General features: G+C 41.6%; 1 protein-coding gene across 1 annotated transcript in view; it reads left to right on the forward strand.

Moving 5' to 3' along the window:
* Nucleotides 1–9,242, forward strand: part of API5 (apoptosis inhibitor 5) — a 41,843-nt gene extending 32,601 nt beyond the window's left edge. The window contains exons 11-14 of the mRNA XM_030200803.1: nt 148–204; nt 1,547–1,623; nt 2,510–2,646; nt 4,858–9,242. Coding sequence (XP_030056663.1) covers nt 148–204; nt 1,547–1,623; nt 2,510–2,646; nt 4,858–4,937 — 351 coding nt within the window. The 3' untranslated portion in view covers nt 4,938–9,242. The remainder of the gene's footprint in view (nt 1–147; nt 205–1,546; nt 1,624–2,509; nt 2,647–4,857) is intronic.
* The last annotated feature ends 8,214 nt before the right edge of the window (nt 9,243–17,456 follow it).

Genomic DNA, 17,456 nt, shown 5'->3' on the forward strand with positions numbered 1-17,456 from the left:
AAAATTTGGAACCTGAAATTAGGGAAGTCCTGTGTAATGAAGACTGCTGAGAGGGCTCAGGCAGTAAGGAAGGATTGATGTACCACTTGTAGACTATAATGATAACAAAGAAGAGAAACATGTGAACTTGTTTTGTTATTTTTGCAGAACAAAATTAAAGTTGTTGCCTTGAAAATAACCAATAACATCAATGTCTTAATCAAGGTACAGTAATTATCTTTTTGTTGTTGTTATGGCATCAGTATCATAATCTTATTTGTTCTATCCAAGGTAGAAAAATATTTGATCAGAGCAGGTATGAGAAACCTTAACGAACCCTGTCTGCCTGGTTCATCTGATTCTTTTCTTTGTGCTCCCAGAGGGCAAAGGGAAGACTGATTGATCAGCCAGTGACTTTATTACTGCAGTGAGTTTCCCAGTTCTCAGACACTGACTGGAACCTGTGTATCATCGCTCAGAAAGTTGATTTCTGTTTCGGGCACTTTCAGTAACATTTATTATGATTCCAGTTTGGGGCTGAAGAGAAAATACCGCCCCGCATGTAGCGGGAATGTAAGCTGTAATAAGGGTTTTGGGGGGGTTTATTTTTAAAGGTAGAGCAAGAAAGCCAGTTTATAAGGTTGTGCCATTATTGCACAGCATATAAATCAGGTATCATGTGGAAAAAGGTACTTACACATCAGAAAAGTCATTCAGGAGCACTAATTTCCAACATTAATTGCCCACAACAAAATAGTCACGAAGGAGAAGGACACAAGCAGGGATGTATGAAATTAGGAAGAAAAAAACAAACAACCTTTCACCACAAAGGAGAAAAGACTCACAAAAGAATAATATGCTGCAGAAGGTTAGCAGGAGAAGAAGAGGATCGTGAACAGATTAGGTCACTGCTTCCAATGTATCTCCAATCACTGTGGTGAAATAAAATGCTATTAGTCCTTTTTTGGCATGAGATGATTCTGCACGTAAATAATTATGAGTGCGCTACAGAGTTGTGGTGCAGCAAAGCGAAAAGCAGACTGTCACATGGTTTCATGGCTTCTGGCATTTGCATACAGACATTTCAAACATGGGGCTGATCAAGCAGCAGTTCACTGTGTCTTGGGTCATAGGTTAGCCAGGAATAGGGCAAGTGAGACAGAATCTGCTTAGTACCATAAATCTTCAGGGAGTAAAATGCTTTTCTTTTCTTATAAACTGTAGTACAGTGCATGGGAAAACATACTGCTACTGTACACATATTGGTATATCCAGAAGCTTTTATTGAAAGGCTCTAGAGCAGTGGTACTCAAACCTATCCTGAGGGACTACTAGCCAGTCAGGTTTTCAGAATATCCCTAACGAATGTACATGTGAGACATTTGTATATAATGGAGGTAGTATGCATAAAAATCCCTCATATGAATATTGTTGTTGATATCCTGAAAATCCAGCTGGTTGGTGGTCCCTTAGTACGAGTTTGAGAACAGGTGCCTAGAAGGTAGGTGGCAAGTTGCAATGCTAGTATCCACCTGTTTATATTCATTTCATTCACTTTCCATCATAGGATCTATTTCATATCCCTCCCTCATACAAGAGCACAGTAACGCTGTCCTGGAAACCTGTGCAGAAGGCTGAGGCAGGGTAAGATGGCCTATGGAACTCTGCTGTATGTATGCATGTATTTAAGTTAATCAGTAGTACCTTCCGTGCCAATACATGGGTATTTTGTGCCCTAGATGAACCTTCAGCTGTGCCCCCCCCCCCCCCCCACCAGGTGCCACAAGATCCAGCCACCTCCTGCCTGGTAGTCTAGCAGCTCTCCACCCAGTATGTCCCCCGCACTTCCCTTCCCCCACTGCTGCTGCCATAAGTACATAAGTATCGCCATACTGAGACAGACTGAAGTCCATCAAGCCCAGCATCCTATTTCCAACAGCGGCCAATCCAGGTCACAAGTACCTGGCACGATCTCAAAACAGTACAATGCATTTTGTGCTGCTTATCCTAGAAATAAGCAGTGGATTTTCCCCAAGTCCATTTTAATAATGGCGTATGGACTTTTAGGAAGCTGCCCAAACGTTTTTTAAACCCCGCTAACTGCTTTTACTACATTCTCTGGCAAGTGACCCAAACCAACTCGGCCACATCTGTACCTTATAAACAGCACAGTTGCAAGTCTTTAAACAGTGTGTGCTTAGGGCATTCCAGGTCCCGCCACCTCCAATGCATTCTTCCCATTTCGAGGGGCAGTGGGGGATGCAGAAGTGTACTCAAAGGACCACTATTGCAAAAGTACTGCTTTGTTGTCATCTTGTGTTAGCTGTGCTGGCACTTTGCTGCCACTCCCCCCTCCCCCATGCCTGCTGCCCTAGTCCACTTAGCGATGATGCCGGCCTTGTGTATTTTATTACTTTTTCGCTTGTATACTTTGAATATGTAATGCGCATCATATGTCCTACTTGTATTCATCTTATCCTTCAGGGTGTGAAGCTATTTAAATGAAGAATAATATTTTGTTTCATGACAGGCAAAAGAGAACAAGTGAAGACACAACTTCTAGTTCACCACCGAAGAAACCAATTCCAGGACCAAAGAGGGATGCCAGGCAAATTTACAACCCTCCTAGCGGCAAATACAGCAGCAATCTAAGTAACTTTTCTTATGGTAAGATGCACCATATGGGGTCAGACCAAAGATCAATCCCAGTATCTTGTGTCTGAAAGTGGCCAATCCAGGTCATAAGTACCCAGCAGAATTCAACAGAGCAAATCCATGTTTTGTTGTTCGCAGTCAGACGGTAAACAGTGGCTAGTGACTAATAATGATTTGTAAACATCATCTCCAGGAACTTGTCTTAACCCCCTTTTTAAATTGCCTTGTCCACATCTTTGAACAACACATTCCACTGCTTATTTGAATGTTGAGGGAAAAAATACTTTCTTTGATTTGTTTTAAATGTTACCTATTAGTTTTATGGAGTGCCCCCTAATTTCAGTACTGTTTAAAATTGTAAGGAGCTATTCCTCTTTTTCTGTGCCAGACCAGTAAGGAATGGGATCTTAATGGTGGGGTTTATTTTTAATTACTTTTTACTGCCAAACTACTCCAGTTACAAAGTCCTTGGAAGAAATTCTAGACCCTGAGACTGAGGGAAGGTGCTAATTCCATGCAACGGGAGCACAGGCAAACAGCCTCCTAAGGCACTCGGGCCTGCTCATCAGTGAAGCCTTAGGCTATCTGAGCCTTCAGCTCTCTTTTTTTTTTTTTTTTTAACCTGCTGTACCAGCCACTTTCCCTGCAACTGACAGAGCAAATACTAACAGGAAATACAGTGGATGGAGCATAAATTTGCTGTCTCCCCCTGATGGAGGGAGGGTATATTCTCACTGGTTTGACAGTGACTTGAATGACTTATTGGATAAGGCATAACTGTACTTTCCCTATTTATTTGTTCCACCCCATTAACGATTTTTATATGATGTATCACATCTCATCTTGGTCGTTTCTTCTTCAACCTGAAGAGCCCTAACCTGTTCCACTATATCTTTTTAGAGATGGAATGACAAAATGACTTCTGAATTGACTTTTGTAGTACTGCCTTGATAGAAAGTTAAACTCTCTTGTACTGGATGTATGTTATTTTTTTTTTTATCACATGTTTTCTGTTAAATTGAAGCTGGTGTGTACTAGAGAATTGCACAGGGACAGTAATCTAACCTGTCACCCTGCTGGACTCTTACCCATTCCTGCAAGAATTTATCCTGTTCCCACCCATCCCCAAAGAATTTAATGGCACCTAACAAAAAATTCTGGTCAGCTCTCTGTCTCTTTCTGGGTTCGAGCTAGAGAGTTGCACGGGGACAGAAATCAAACCCATCCCCACCTCAAGTAATTTCCTCCATCCCAGCCCACGGCCTGCCTTGCCCTTTCTGTGCCACAGTCACCTTGACCCCCTCCCAAGAAAACCAGATTCTATAAGCAGTAAAAGTAATGTAAATACATTTTCTTCCGTGCTTTAAATACAAAATTAAGATACACATATCCATGAGCAGCATGTGTCCCCTCCTCTCCGTCCCCTTGTATCCCATGTGCTTTATTTCCACTTTTCCCTTCCCCACTCCTCCATGTATGTCCCCCTTACCAATCATTTTTCCCTGCACCCACCCACCTTCCACCCTTTTTACCAAGGTGGTTAGATAAAACAGGAGACAGGGTGACCCTATCTAGCCTGTTATATGAGCTGAAGCCAGTAGACGGAAATTGATGCCACACTGGTTCACCCAAAACAATAGCAAACTCTATTGAAAACAATAGCAAAAAGATTATTAGAAATAAGGGACTTTTTTAACGTTTATATCATGCATTATCCCAAGCAAATTCTGATTCAGTGTAGCTTACATTTGAAAATACAGTGAGACAGAACAATAGAATTCAGTTATATCATGGGAGCAATTAGATTGATATGTCTGAAACATTTAACAAAGTTGAGATTAGCATATATACCCAACTGGGCATTTTATACTATATCACTGCAATGCACAAAACAAAAGGAGCAAGTTCCCACATGCCATCTTTTTTTTCTTTTGATATAGGCACAGGAAAAAAAATAAGATTTTAAATGCTCGGTTTCAACTTAATTCATGTTTAATGTGGGATATATATGCCATAAATAAGTAAATAGATAGAAAGTCTGAATGTTGAGCACCTGATTCTCATAACATGTCTGTTTTAGTAGCCCTTTACCAGCTAGTCTGTACTAGCTGAAAAATATAATTGCTACAAGAAGGGAATTACCTTAGGAACCAATGAGAAAAGTGAGAGGACTTCTTCATAAATGTTCCAGCTAAATCCTTTTTGTGTTATGCATTTTCTTAGAGCAGAGAGGTGGCTTCCGGGGGGGTCGTAGCAGAGGCTGGGGAAATCGAGGAAACCGAAGTCGGGGACGGACCTATTGAAGAAGCAGAATCGGCCCTCCAGTGCTGTTTTAGGCTGCAGAATGTGTGGAAAAAATCATTTCTTTGAGATATACCTGGCGTACACCTTCCAAGGACTGCCTTTGGCTAAAGACTTGCAGCAACAAAATATGTTCTTTGTACCTTCGTATGTATGATCCACTTTTTTCTATTGGACTAGAAGCCTGTCCATGCCCAACTATACGTATTTTTGAATGCTCGCAGTTGTCAATAAGGATTATGGGGATAAGTTTTGGCAGTGGCATAGGATTTCTCCTCAGATAAACAGATTTCAGTGTATAACATCACTTGTTTAGAAGCAGGTATTGAACTTCATAGGCCTTTCAGTATATGCTCCATATTGTTCTGCAACTCGCCTGTACTATGGACAGTCTCTTTAAATGATCAGCTGCCTACTGTGACCTGAGGAGCCTATAGCCTGGTGGTGACAGATCTCTGTGTTGTATTTTCTTAGAAGATGTGACAGTAATTTAAATACTGGAGTTAAAAAGTCTGTGTTAGCTGTCCATATGTTTAAATCCGAAGAAAAACACTGAGGAAGTGTGTAGAATGCTTTCTATAGTTCTGCACTCTTTTATGCAAAATTGAAGCTAAATTTAGGAGCTAAGTAACAACCAAATAAAAAGCAGCAGCTATGTATGCATCTATATGATTGGTGAACACAAGCTGCCACTGCTTTCTGATTGGTTGCTGGGTACTCCAAACTTGATCTGTGAACGAGAGAAGCTGCTGCTTTTGCGGAAGGCTGTACAGCTGGAGTTCTGTATAGCGTTCAAAATGCATTGTGCTTATTTGGCACTTGTGGCTGAATTGGATCTGGCAGGATATGTTTTCAGATGAAGCATATGTTTTCAGATGAAGCAGACTGATACTGTTCCAGAGAATTACTTATGCCACACTTTCAAGTGTTCCAGTTGCAGTTACACCATTCCTTTCTATTCTGGGTATGAAAAGTACCTAATGAGCAAGCTACAGATTTGTGCAGGGGGAAACTGATTAACAGCTTAACAATCTCTATATCCTTCCCAAGGCTGCTAAAATACACAGAGAAAGGTTACACCTTTTTTTTTATTTGCCAATAATGTTTAATTAGTTTATGGAGATTGCTGGTCAGGGCAGTAAGAGTTGTAGGTTTCCAAGCAAATGAATTCAGAAAATTTACAACTTTAAAGTTCAGAATAGGAGACAGAATCACTGATTTGTAATGCAGGGCACAAGCTTTCAGCTCGTTTTTTTGTGCAGTTTGTCTATTCTGCTGCTACACACATGATATTTTGTGGGAAAAAAAATCTAAGCATGAAGAGTGACTGGATTTGCTGTGGGAATTCTACAACAAGAAACGGGTACGGTTGATTGTCATTCTTCAGTCACCACAAGATCAGGCAATCCTGAATGGATTTGTCAGTCAAGGAAATCAGCAGGAAAGGTCAAGTATGCTTCAGGTGATTGCTTCTACAGTATCTGGAATCTGACTCAGATTATTGGATGACATGTTCCTCCATTCAGCATGAAGTCTCTCTTTTTGTGCTCGTGACTTTGCTGAGGTTCAGTAGTGTTTCCTCAAATTCAGATTATTGTAGATTTCACTTTTTTTTTCTATACCTGTTTGAACCCACAAGTTTAAATCCTGGTTGCACATTTGGTTTGTACCCAGCGCCACTGCTATATGAATACTGTGATAGGTTTATTTTAATTATTTTCTTTTTCGCCACAAATTTATTTTGCATTGTTTTCTTCTCAGGTCATTCTGTAAAGAACTTAGCATTTTGTAAAGGTTTATGAAAAACTTACAGTGTCATGTGTTTTATGTCCTATTGATAAAAGGAACCGTGGCAGGAAAGGTTTAATTTTAATAAATGTTTTAGGAAGATTTTGCTACAATTTGACCCCCCCCCCCCTTTTTTTTTCTTCCTCGATGGATTGCAGTTCACATTGTAAAGCAGTCGGACTGAGAGGTCTGCCCCCAACCCGTGAAAGCTATTAAGATGCCATATTTTAAAGATGGTGTGGGTTTTCCTGCAAGAGAAATTCAGAGATTTGTTTACATGCCAACAGGACTTTCCCATTTAATAACTCTGGATCCCAGGCAGGCTACTTTGGTGTGACAATGGATTCGTCACATACCAAAGGCTGGCATGGGATCTTCTCGAAGACTATTCGACATGGTCTCTCAGAAGAGAGATGTAATTGTAGCCAACATGGATGCTGTCCCATGTTTGTTAAAATCAGTAATTATAAGGCATAGCTTGTGCCTTTCAAACAGCAGTCTTTAGAAACATATGTTTAATAAGAATTTTCAAAATAATGTTTCATGTGTGTGTAGCTGTAGTGACAGCATATATAGAAAAGGTGAGATGTTTTAAAAGAAATAGGACAGTTAAATGAATTACTGGCTTCCAAGGGCTGTTAAAGCTGTAGAAGCAACCCCATCTCCTGTGGCCCATGTTAGATATTTTAACGTTTTACAGACAAAGCAAAACTGTCCAATGCAGATGAAATAGAATTGATACAGGAATCAACACAGATTGTTTTTTAAGAGCACATACATGGCTGTATGAGTAGCAGCACAGGTGTGGGGTTACTGAAAGTAAATACAGACTGCTCTGCATCTTTCCCCTTGCAGATTATCTTACAATCTGACGAATAAATTATATCTGCTACTATGACTATTTTTTTCATAGCAATACATATTTGTTTAAATTATGGAATCATCTTGCTACTAGTAGTGCCTGTCAGTTTTTATTACCACTGCACTACCTCCTCGAGACCCCTCTGTAGAATGTAAGTTATAATTTTATTTTTCCCTTAGTTTAATGGTTCAGACAGAAAAAAGGTATAAACCTTCATGCTATCTTGCTAGTTCCCGTTCATGCTGGCAGTCATTGAATGTGTCTCACCTGGATTTCCTGTGGTCCTGTCCTAGCATACCTAGAAATGGCCATCCCCAGTTCCTCCTCAGTTTTTTTGTTTTCATAGTGTGTTTCTTTTCTACTGTTGTCATGAGGTGTTCCTTGGATCCTCCCAGCGTTCTGGCTAATGTTTTTCTGGGTGCCACTGTTTAAATTTGACCTCTGCTGAAGAACAGTACCCGCTGAGCACAGGAGTAGCACTAGAGCAATAAGGGCATGGGCTTACTTAGGAGGCTGTAGCATTAGGGTTTGGCAAGAAATGTTCAGATCACTGTTTTCCAGGCTCATTATACTGCAGCACAAGTTGCTTGATGTTCCTTCCCTGTTTAATAGTTTCTGTGGGGATGTGACATTGTTTTACCTCGTTGAACACTAGGAGGCCCTTTTACCAAGCTGCGGGGAAAAGGGCCCGGGTAAAAAGCTCCAAAAACAAAATGGCCATGTGGTAAGAAAACTAACTGTGTGACCATGTGGCGGGGAGCCCTTACTGCCACTACTGAAGTTGCGGTAAGGGTGCACTACCCAGTTACCACCGTGCTAACCATTTCCGGCGGTTATCCTGGAATAGTGAGCGGTAAGCCCGCGTTGGGCTTACTGCTGCTCTGTAAAAGAGCCCCTAAGTGCGGTAAGCAGGTACTGTCGTGGAGTGACAGCACATGTTAATTCATGCGCTAACTACTGGAATACGGTGGAGAATAAGCATGGACCATGCTTTCCATTTACTGCATGCTGCCACCAATGTAGATAGTACAGATGCACTTACTACCTCGGGGGCCCTTTTACAAAAGTGCAGTAATGTTTTGCAGTTAACGTGCAATAACTGCAAAGCTTGTGCAGTAACTTGGGAGCGTTATTGCATCTTCCCCTACTGTTACTGCACAAAAAACCTTTACTGTGCAGCGACAGTGTCTATGTACTTGCTGCCTCCCATTCAGAACCTGCATTGTCACTGCACTTACAGAAATAGTATGGAATAGGATACCAAGGAATGATATGAAAGGGCTCTCTGTAAAGGAGGTCTGTGCATGTGATTTTTATTGTCCTGATCATTAGAAAATTAGGACCATTTTAGTGAAATTACTGACCTACCCTACCAAGCCTTTGGAGCCAGCATATTCTTTGGTGTTATTGATCCCTTGTGTTTAGGTGCAGGGCACACATAGTAGCATGACCTGTATTGTCTCTAGGCACTGTCTCCTTTTTTTCAAATAAGGTAGAGCAGTGACTGCTATGAAAGAAAAAAATATATGACCAGCTTAAAAGAACCTTTCTAATGCAGTACAGAACACATTTTTTACTTTCTTGTTGACTTGTAAATGTTCTCATGTGCTTTTTTGGATTTTTTTGGAATAAATTCATTTTGTAATTTTTATTTGAATGTCTGTTTTTTTATTGCATCATTGACAGCTTCATGAGATTATTTTGTTTATCCACACAACATTTATTTTTTTTAATTGTATTTTGGTCATCATTGGTTTTATTTATTTCTGCAACTACTTTGTGGCTTCTATTTACACTGCATATGAGAATACAGGGTTCATAAAAGGCAAGCAGGACGAGGGAGACGTGTCAAAGAAACAGCCCAGTACTGGGGCAGTACTCTGCTTGTAGAGATCATTAAGATCACTGTATCCTTATGAAAGGTGTGCATTATGCAGTGGTCTGGGTTTGTGAATTTTCTCCTAGTTCATGTTGGGTTATATAGCAAATTACTGATCCATAGTGAAGTGCTAATACCTTGCCCTCCTCCAGTTCAAACAAGAAAAAAACCCACAAGGGAGAGGTAAAATACTGTTACAAGTCATATATCCCACCAAATCTTCTCAAAAGCATTCAAGGCTGGGTAACAAAAGATTAAAAAAAAAAAAACATACAAAAGATCAGTATGTAGCAACTAAAAAAATAAACTACTTACCATTAGAAAAAAAAGATAAAGTGGTTCATCCTGCTGATTTTGATGCTGTGTATGACCTTTAGCAGTTGCTTTTTATAACACAATGCATAACAGTTGATTATAAGCGACTATGTCAGTCTTCAAGTTTTAGGGTGGTATACATATTAGTTTTAAAAAACACGTAGAAAATTTTCTGTTTATGTCTATGCACACTACTACTTTTAATTAGGGGGAATTGTGATGTATAGAGCATTCATGTGTGCTGTTATTATACAACGAAGTTCAGTGAAAGTTGGTTAGGCTGCGGGTACTACTTCCTAGGTTTCCACTAAAATAAAACAATCACATCGGCCACTTACATATTTACAATTTTATTTAAAGGCACATGGATGAGTAATAAGATTCATGGTTGGAGGGGGAAAAAGAAGGAAACCAATCCCCCAACTTGAGACTATATATATATTTTTTTTCATAGTCTCAAGTTGGGGGATTGGTTTCATTCACATTCTTTTCCCCCTCCAACCATGAATCTTATTACTCACCCATGTGCCTTTAAATAAAAATGTAAATATGTTTTGAAAGTGAAACTATACTTACTTTCAGATTTTCACTGCCTACCAGAGACCATACTGTTCTGTGGCCGATGTGATTGTTTTATTTTAGTAGAAATCTAGGAAGTAAAAATGTCATCACCACAGTGACACTTTGGACTGTTTTGAGAATATAGTACTGAGAATACAACAGTAAATGTCTCTCATCAGCAGCAGTTAGGAAAATTAACTCCCCACCCCTGTAAATGGGGGGGGGGGGGGGGGGAGTTAGTGTTTCTAACCTTGTTCTGAAGGCACACCTAACTGGTGACTATTCAAGTCACTTTATGCAAATCTGTCTCTTGCATATTCATTACATACATCCCTGAAAACAAATTAGGTTTACCTCCAGAACATGGTTGACAGATGCTGAATAAACTGATTTATTTGTTGCATTTGTATCCCACATTTTCCCACCTATTTGCAGGCTCAATGTGGCTGCAATATTCCACCCTGGCATTGCCATAGCAGAGTAAAGATACAGTTAATAATTACCTAAGAACATGAATAACATATTGGGATAAAGCATTAGGTATATTGAGATCATAAATGAAATGACAGTTAACGCAGTAATGTACTAAAGTTTAAATAATGGATCGTTGTGGTATGTTCTGTTGAAGAGATAGGTCTTCAGTGATTTCCGAAAATTGATAAAGGTCGCTCATTTTTTCACATCAAGTGGTAATGCATTCCAAAGCTTCGTTCCATGTAGGAAAAACTGGATGCATGTGTTAATTTATATTTTAGTCCTTTGCAGCTGGGGAAGTGAAGATTTAGGAATGTGGGTGAAGATCGTTTAGTGTTCCTAGGTGGTAAGTCAATAAGGTCTGATATGTAGACCGGGGCATCTCCATAAATAATTTTATGAATCAGGGTGCAAACCTTGAACGTAATAGGTTCCCTAAGTGGGAGCCAATGTTTTTTTTCTCTTAGGGGTGCAGCGCGTTCATATTTTGATTGCGGTACAAAATCCAACTCCTGGCTTGGTTGGGTCTGAGGGAGAACTTTCAACTCAGCACTGAGGGCTCAATGCAGAAAGACACAGGTTACAGCCAAATCAGTTAAATTCATGTTTGATTATACCGCCCTATAGATGAGCCATCTAGGCAATTCACAATAAATAGCAGGAGCTCATGAGGATGAAATGGATTATAACATTTTGAAAGGAGAGGGAGAAGAAAAAAAAGCATTCAGCTGTTCTGCCTACCTACAGGAATTGTAAATTAAAAAAAAAAGTCTTAACCATGAACTCAAAGGCCTTATGAAAAAAAAAGCGGGTCGAAATTCCCTGGGGGTCAGGCACCACCATTTGCTAAAATGATGCAGAGGCTGGCGCAAACATACAAAGGGGGAGAGGGGTGCTGCTAGGCCAATGCAGAAAGCTATGTCAGGACTTGGGAGTGGGTTATGGGGCTCTCCTTGCTTTTCTTTCTGCCTTTGAAAAAAAAAGATTGCATTGGAGACAAAAACATATAGTAAAACTTTTTTTAGGTATATTGAAAGTAGGAAGCGGTTGGACCGCTAGATGACCAAGGGGTAAAAGGGGCGATCGGGGAAGACAAAGCTGTAGCAGAGAGATTAAATGAATTCTTTGCTTCAGTCTTCACCGAGGAAGATTTGGGAGAGATACCAGTGCCAAAAATGGTATTCAAAGCTGACGAGTCGGAGAAACTGAATGAAATCTCTATAGACCCAGAGGATGTAATGGGGCAATTTGGCAAATTGAAGAGTAGCAAATCTCCTGGACCAGATGGTATTCATCCCAGAGTATTGATAGAACTGAAACATGAACTTGCGGAACTATTGTTAGTAATACCTAATTTATCCTTAAAATCGAGCATGGTACTGGAAGATTGGAGGGTGGCCAATGTAACACTGATTTTTTTTTTTTAAGGTCCTAGAAGAGATCTGGAAAATTATAGACCGGTGAGTCTTACGTCAGTGCCAGGCAAAATGGTAGAGACTATTGTAAAGAACAAAATTACAGAGCATATTCAAAAGCATGGATTAATGAGACAAAGTCAACATGGATTAAGTGAAGGGAAATCTTGCCTCACCAAACTATTACATTTCTTTGAAGGGGTGAACAAATGTGGATAAAGGTGAGCCGGTTGATATTGTGTATCAGGATTTTCAGAAGGCGTTTGACAAATTACCACATGAAAGACTTCAGAGGAAACTGGAGAGGCATGGGATAGGAGGTAGTGTCCTATTGTGGATTAAAAACTGGTTAAAAGAAAACAGAGAGTAGGGTTAAATGGTCAGTATTCTCAATGGAGAAGGGTAGTTAGTGGGGTTCCCCAGGGGTCTGTGCTGGGACTGCTGCTTTTTAACATATTTATAAATTACCTACAGAATTCTTTTGCTCCATTACAGCACTGTGATGATCCTGAAAATAGAATTGAGGCAGACGAGAAAGCAATGAAGTTGGAACAAAAGGATAAGGTACCCAAAGAGAAAAGACACCTCCAAATCACAAATGTTGAAGCACATACCAGGAAATGTAGATGGAAAGCGATGGCCACAAATGCTCACAGTCTAAATAAAGTTCATGACCTTCAAGCCCTGATGTTGGAAGCAGACTTAGACGTTGTTGCAATCTTGGAGACGTGGCTCAATGGTTCCCATGAATGGGATGCAAACATACCAGGCTATAATCTATTTAGGAAGGATAGAGAGGGTCGTAAAGGTAGAGGAGTAGCTCTATATGTGAGAAATGATATCACAGCAACCGAAATGACAGGGACCTGGGGAAAGGAAGAAGTGATATGGATCACCTTAAAAAGAGATGATAGAACCTCTGTCCATGTGGGTGTTGTCTACAGACCTCCAACACAATTGGAAGAATTAGATAAAGACCTGATCGCAGATATTCAAAAGTTGGGAAACAAGAGAGAGGTGCTGTTGCTGGGAGATTTCAATCTGCCAGATGTAGATTGGAAGGTTCCATCTGCGGAATCAGAAAGAAGTAGAGAGATCGTGGATGCTTTCCAAAGTGCTCTGCTCAGACAAATGGTGATGGAACCCACGAGGGAGGGAGTGACGCTGGATCTGGTGCTCACAAATGGGGATAGCGTGTCAAATGTCCAAGTGGGTGCCCACCTGGGCAGCAGTGACCATCAAACGGTTTGGTTTGATATGACGGCTGAAGTGGAGGGCGGCCACTCAAAAATCAAAGTCCTGGATTTCAAGCATGCTGACTTTAGTAAAGTGGGGAAATACCTAAGGAAGGAGCTGATGGGCTGGGAGGACTTACAAGAAGTGGAAGGGCACTGGTCCAGGCTGAAAGAAGCTATAAATAGGGCCACAAACCTTTATGTAAGGAAAGTAAGTAAAACCAAGAGAAAAAGGAAACCGATATGGTTCTCCAAATGGCTGAGAAAATAAAGGCTAAAGAGTTGGCGTTCCAGAAATACAGAAAAACTCAAGAACAGGAACACGGGGAGGAATACCGAATAAAACGGAAAGAAGCCAAGAGAGAGGTACGTCTGGCGAAAGCGCAAGAACAAATGGCTAGAAATGTAAGGAGGGGTGCCAAAACTTTTTTCAGGTATATTAGTGAAAGGAGAATGACTAAAAAGGGAATTATGAGATACTGCGAACCACTATGTAGATAATTTTATTTTTATTACATTTGTACCCCGCGCTTTCCCACTCATGGCAGGCTCAATGCGGCTTACATATTGTATACAGGTACTTATTTGTACCTGGGGCAATGGAGGGTTAAATGACTTGCCCAGAGTCACAAGGAGCTGTCTGTGCCTGAAGTGGGAATCGAACTCAGTTCCCCAGCACCAAAGTCCACCACCCTAACCACTAGGCCACTCCTAAATAGATACTTTTGTTCTGTTTTCACAGAAGAAAATCCTGGAGAAGGACCGCGATTGACTGGCAAATGTACAAATGAGAATGGAGTGGATATAGCACCATTCACGGAAGAGAGTGTGTATAAACAACTTGAAAATCTAAAGGTGGACAAAGCCATGGGACCGGACGGGATCCACCCCAGGATACTGAGGGAGCTCAGAGAGGTTCTGGCGGGTCCTCTTAAAGATGTAATAAATCCTTGCAGACGGGAGAGGTTCTGAGGGACTGGAGAATGGCGGATGTGGTCCCTCTTCACAAAAGTGGTGATAGGGAAGAAGCTGGAAACTACAGGCTGGTAAGCCTCACATCGGTTATTGGAAAAGTAATGGAAGCGATGCTGAAGTAAAGGATAGTGAATTTCCTGGAAGCAAATAAGTTGCAAGATCCAAGACAACATGGTTTTACCAAAGGGAAATCGTGCCAAACGAATCTCTGAGTTCTTTGATTGGGTGACTGGAGAATTGAATCAGGGACAAGCTATAGACGTAATCTACTTAGATTTCAGTAAAGCTTTTGACACGGTTCCCCACAGGAGGCTCTTAAATAAACTGGATGGGCTGAAGATAGGACCCAAAGTGGTGAACTGGATTAGGCACTGGTTGACGGACAGACACCAAAAGGTGGTGGTTAATGGAATTCGCTCGGATGAGGGAAAGGTGAGTAGTGGATCTAGGTGGTGTTGTTACGTTGAAACCTTCTGCTCAGTGTGCTTCGGCAGCTAAGAAAGCAAACAGAATGTTAGGTATTATTAGGAAAGGAATGGAAAACAAAAAATGAGGACATTATAATGCCTTTGTATCGCTCCATGGTGTGACCGCACCTCGAATATTGTGTTCAATTCTGGTCCCCGCATCTCAAAAAAGATATGGTAGAATTAGAAAAGGTGCCGAGAAGAGTGAAGAAAATGATAAAGAGGATGGGACGACTTCCCTATGAGGAAAGGCTAAAGTGGCTAGGGCTCTTCAGCTTGGAGAAAAGGCGGCTGAGGGGAGATATGATAGAGGTCTATAAAATAATGAGTGGAATGGGTAGACGTGAAGCGTCTGTTTTGCTTTCCAAAAATACTAGGACTAGGGGGCATGTGATGAAGCTACAAAGTAGTAAATTTAAAACGAATCAGAGAAATATTTCTTCACTCAAAGTGTAATTCAACTCTGGAATTCATTGCCAGAAAATGTGGCAAAGGCTGTTAGCTTACCAGAGTTTAAAAAAAGGTTTGGACGGCTTCCTAAAGAATAAGTCCATAGACCATTATTAAATTGGACTTGGGGAAAATCCACTATTTCTGGGATAAGCAGTATAAAATGTTTTGTACTTTTTTGGGACCTTGCCGGGTAATTGTGACCTAGATTGGCCACTGTTGGAAACAGGATGCTGGGCTTGATGGACCTTTGGTCTGTCTCAGTATGGCAATACTTATGTATGTATGTATTTATGATCTGATAAATTTACTGCATTGTGATCAGCCAACAGACAGCCCACAGCTTTGCATTGCTATAGACTGATTAATGGCCTCATTTCCATACATTTTAATATGCTGTGTGCTCATGTCTATAGTAGTGTATTTGCCACATATGTAGCAGAAATTGTCCGGATCATTAACACATTTGCGTCTATCCATCTTGCCTTATATACTTACTGCTGACATCAGCCAATAGACCTATCTGAGCATGTCCAATGGAATATTTCCAATATATAATGCATTAATATTATAAGTGAACTTGTAAATAAGGCCCGTTTCTGACACAAATGAAACGGGCGCTAGCAAGGTTTTCCTTGGAGTGTGCATGTTTGAGAGAGTGTGTGTGAGAGTGACTGTGTGAGAGAGAGTGAATGTGCGAGTGTGTGTGTGAAAATGTGTGTAAGAGTGCATATGTGAGACACTGTGAGTGTGTTTCAGACAGATACACTGTGTGTGAGAGTATGTGTGCGATACAGACTGTGTGTGAGTGACTGTGTGAAGGACACTGACTGTGAGTGTATGTGTGTGTGACGGATACCTCCCCCCTCCCTCTGTGGTCTCAGGACCCCCCTGCCTCTCTACTCCTCTGCGTGGTTGGCAGCAGCATGCGAGTGTGTGTGACAGAGAGTGAGACTGGGTGCGAGTGTATTATTGTCCTTTCTCCCCTTCCCCCCTCCAGCCACCCAGTAATTCTCCTCTCTCCCCTGGCCGCCCCTCCAGCCACCCAGCAATTCTCGTCTCCCCTGCCCCCCCTCCAGCCACCCAGCGATTCTCCTGTATCCTCTGTCCCCCCTTCAGCCACCCAGTGATTGTGCTGTCTCCCCTGCCCCCCCTCCAGCCACCCTGCGATTCTCCTGTAGCCCCTGCCCCCCTCGAGCCATGCAGCGATTCTCCTCTCCCCTGACCCCCCTTCAGCCACCCAGCAATTGTGCTCTCTTCCCTGCCCCCCTCCAGCCACCCAGCGATAGTCCTGTATCCCCTGCCCCCCCTCCAGCCACCCTTCGAATCTCCTCTGTTCCCCCCCCCCTCCAGCCACCCAGCGACTGTACTGTGTCCTCAGATTAGCTCCGTCGAAGCGGCGGCATTATTGAAAGCCCTGGCCGTCCACAGAATCAGCTTCAGAACATTGGAGGTGAGCTCGTGCCCTCAGTCCTGCCTTCTGATTTCCCGCCTTCGATGTTATCACGTTTTGATGTGAGGGCGGGGGTTGCCCTCGACATCATCATGTTTGGACGCAAGGGCGGGGCAGAGAGAGATGTGACAGACTTAAGAACGTTACGAACCCTTCACTGAAGCACAGAGTCAGCTTCAGATCATCGGAGATGCTTTTTATTATAGTAGAAGATAGGCTTTGCACGTATAACTTAAAATCTAGACGTGTCAGGCAAATTCAGAGTTCATATTTGGAATCGGCGGGTTCAATTTTGTATAAATCACATGTTTTTCTCTCAGTAGCAAAATCATTGTGTTATGCAAGTTAACTGTAGCATTAAAATCCTTTCTACATGGTTCAGCCAGTAACAAGCATAGACCACTCATTAACCCCAAGGAGATGGCATGATGTCACAAAGCTGAAGCTGGTCTCCACCCAAGCTTTCCATTCTCCCCAGTGCAGCTGCCACCATCTTGGTATACCTAAAACAATATAATTGATAGGGTGACAAACTCCACCTACTGGCTTCAGCCCACATAATGGGCCAGATAGGTTCATGCATCTCCCCTCATTAAAGTTCATAAGTATTGCCACACTGTGACAGACCAAAGGTCCATCAAGCCCAG

The sequence above is a fragment of the Microcaecilia unicolor genome, chromosome 4 (assembly GCF_901765095.1).
Source record: "Microcaecilia unicolor chromosome 4, aMicUni1.1, whole genome shotgun sequence".
Taxonomy (NCBI): domain Eukaryota; kingdom Metazoa; phylum Chordata; class Amphibia; order Gymnophiona; family Siphonopidae; genus Microcaecilia; species Microcaecilia unicolor.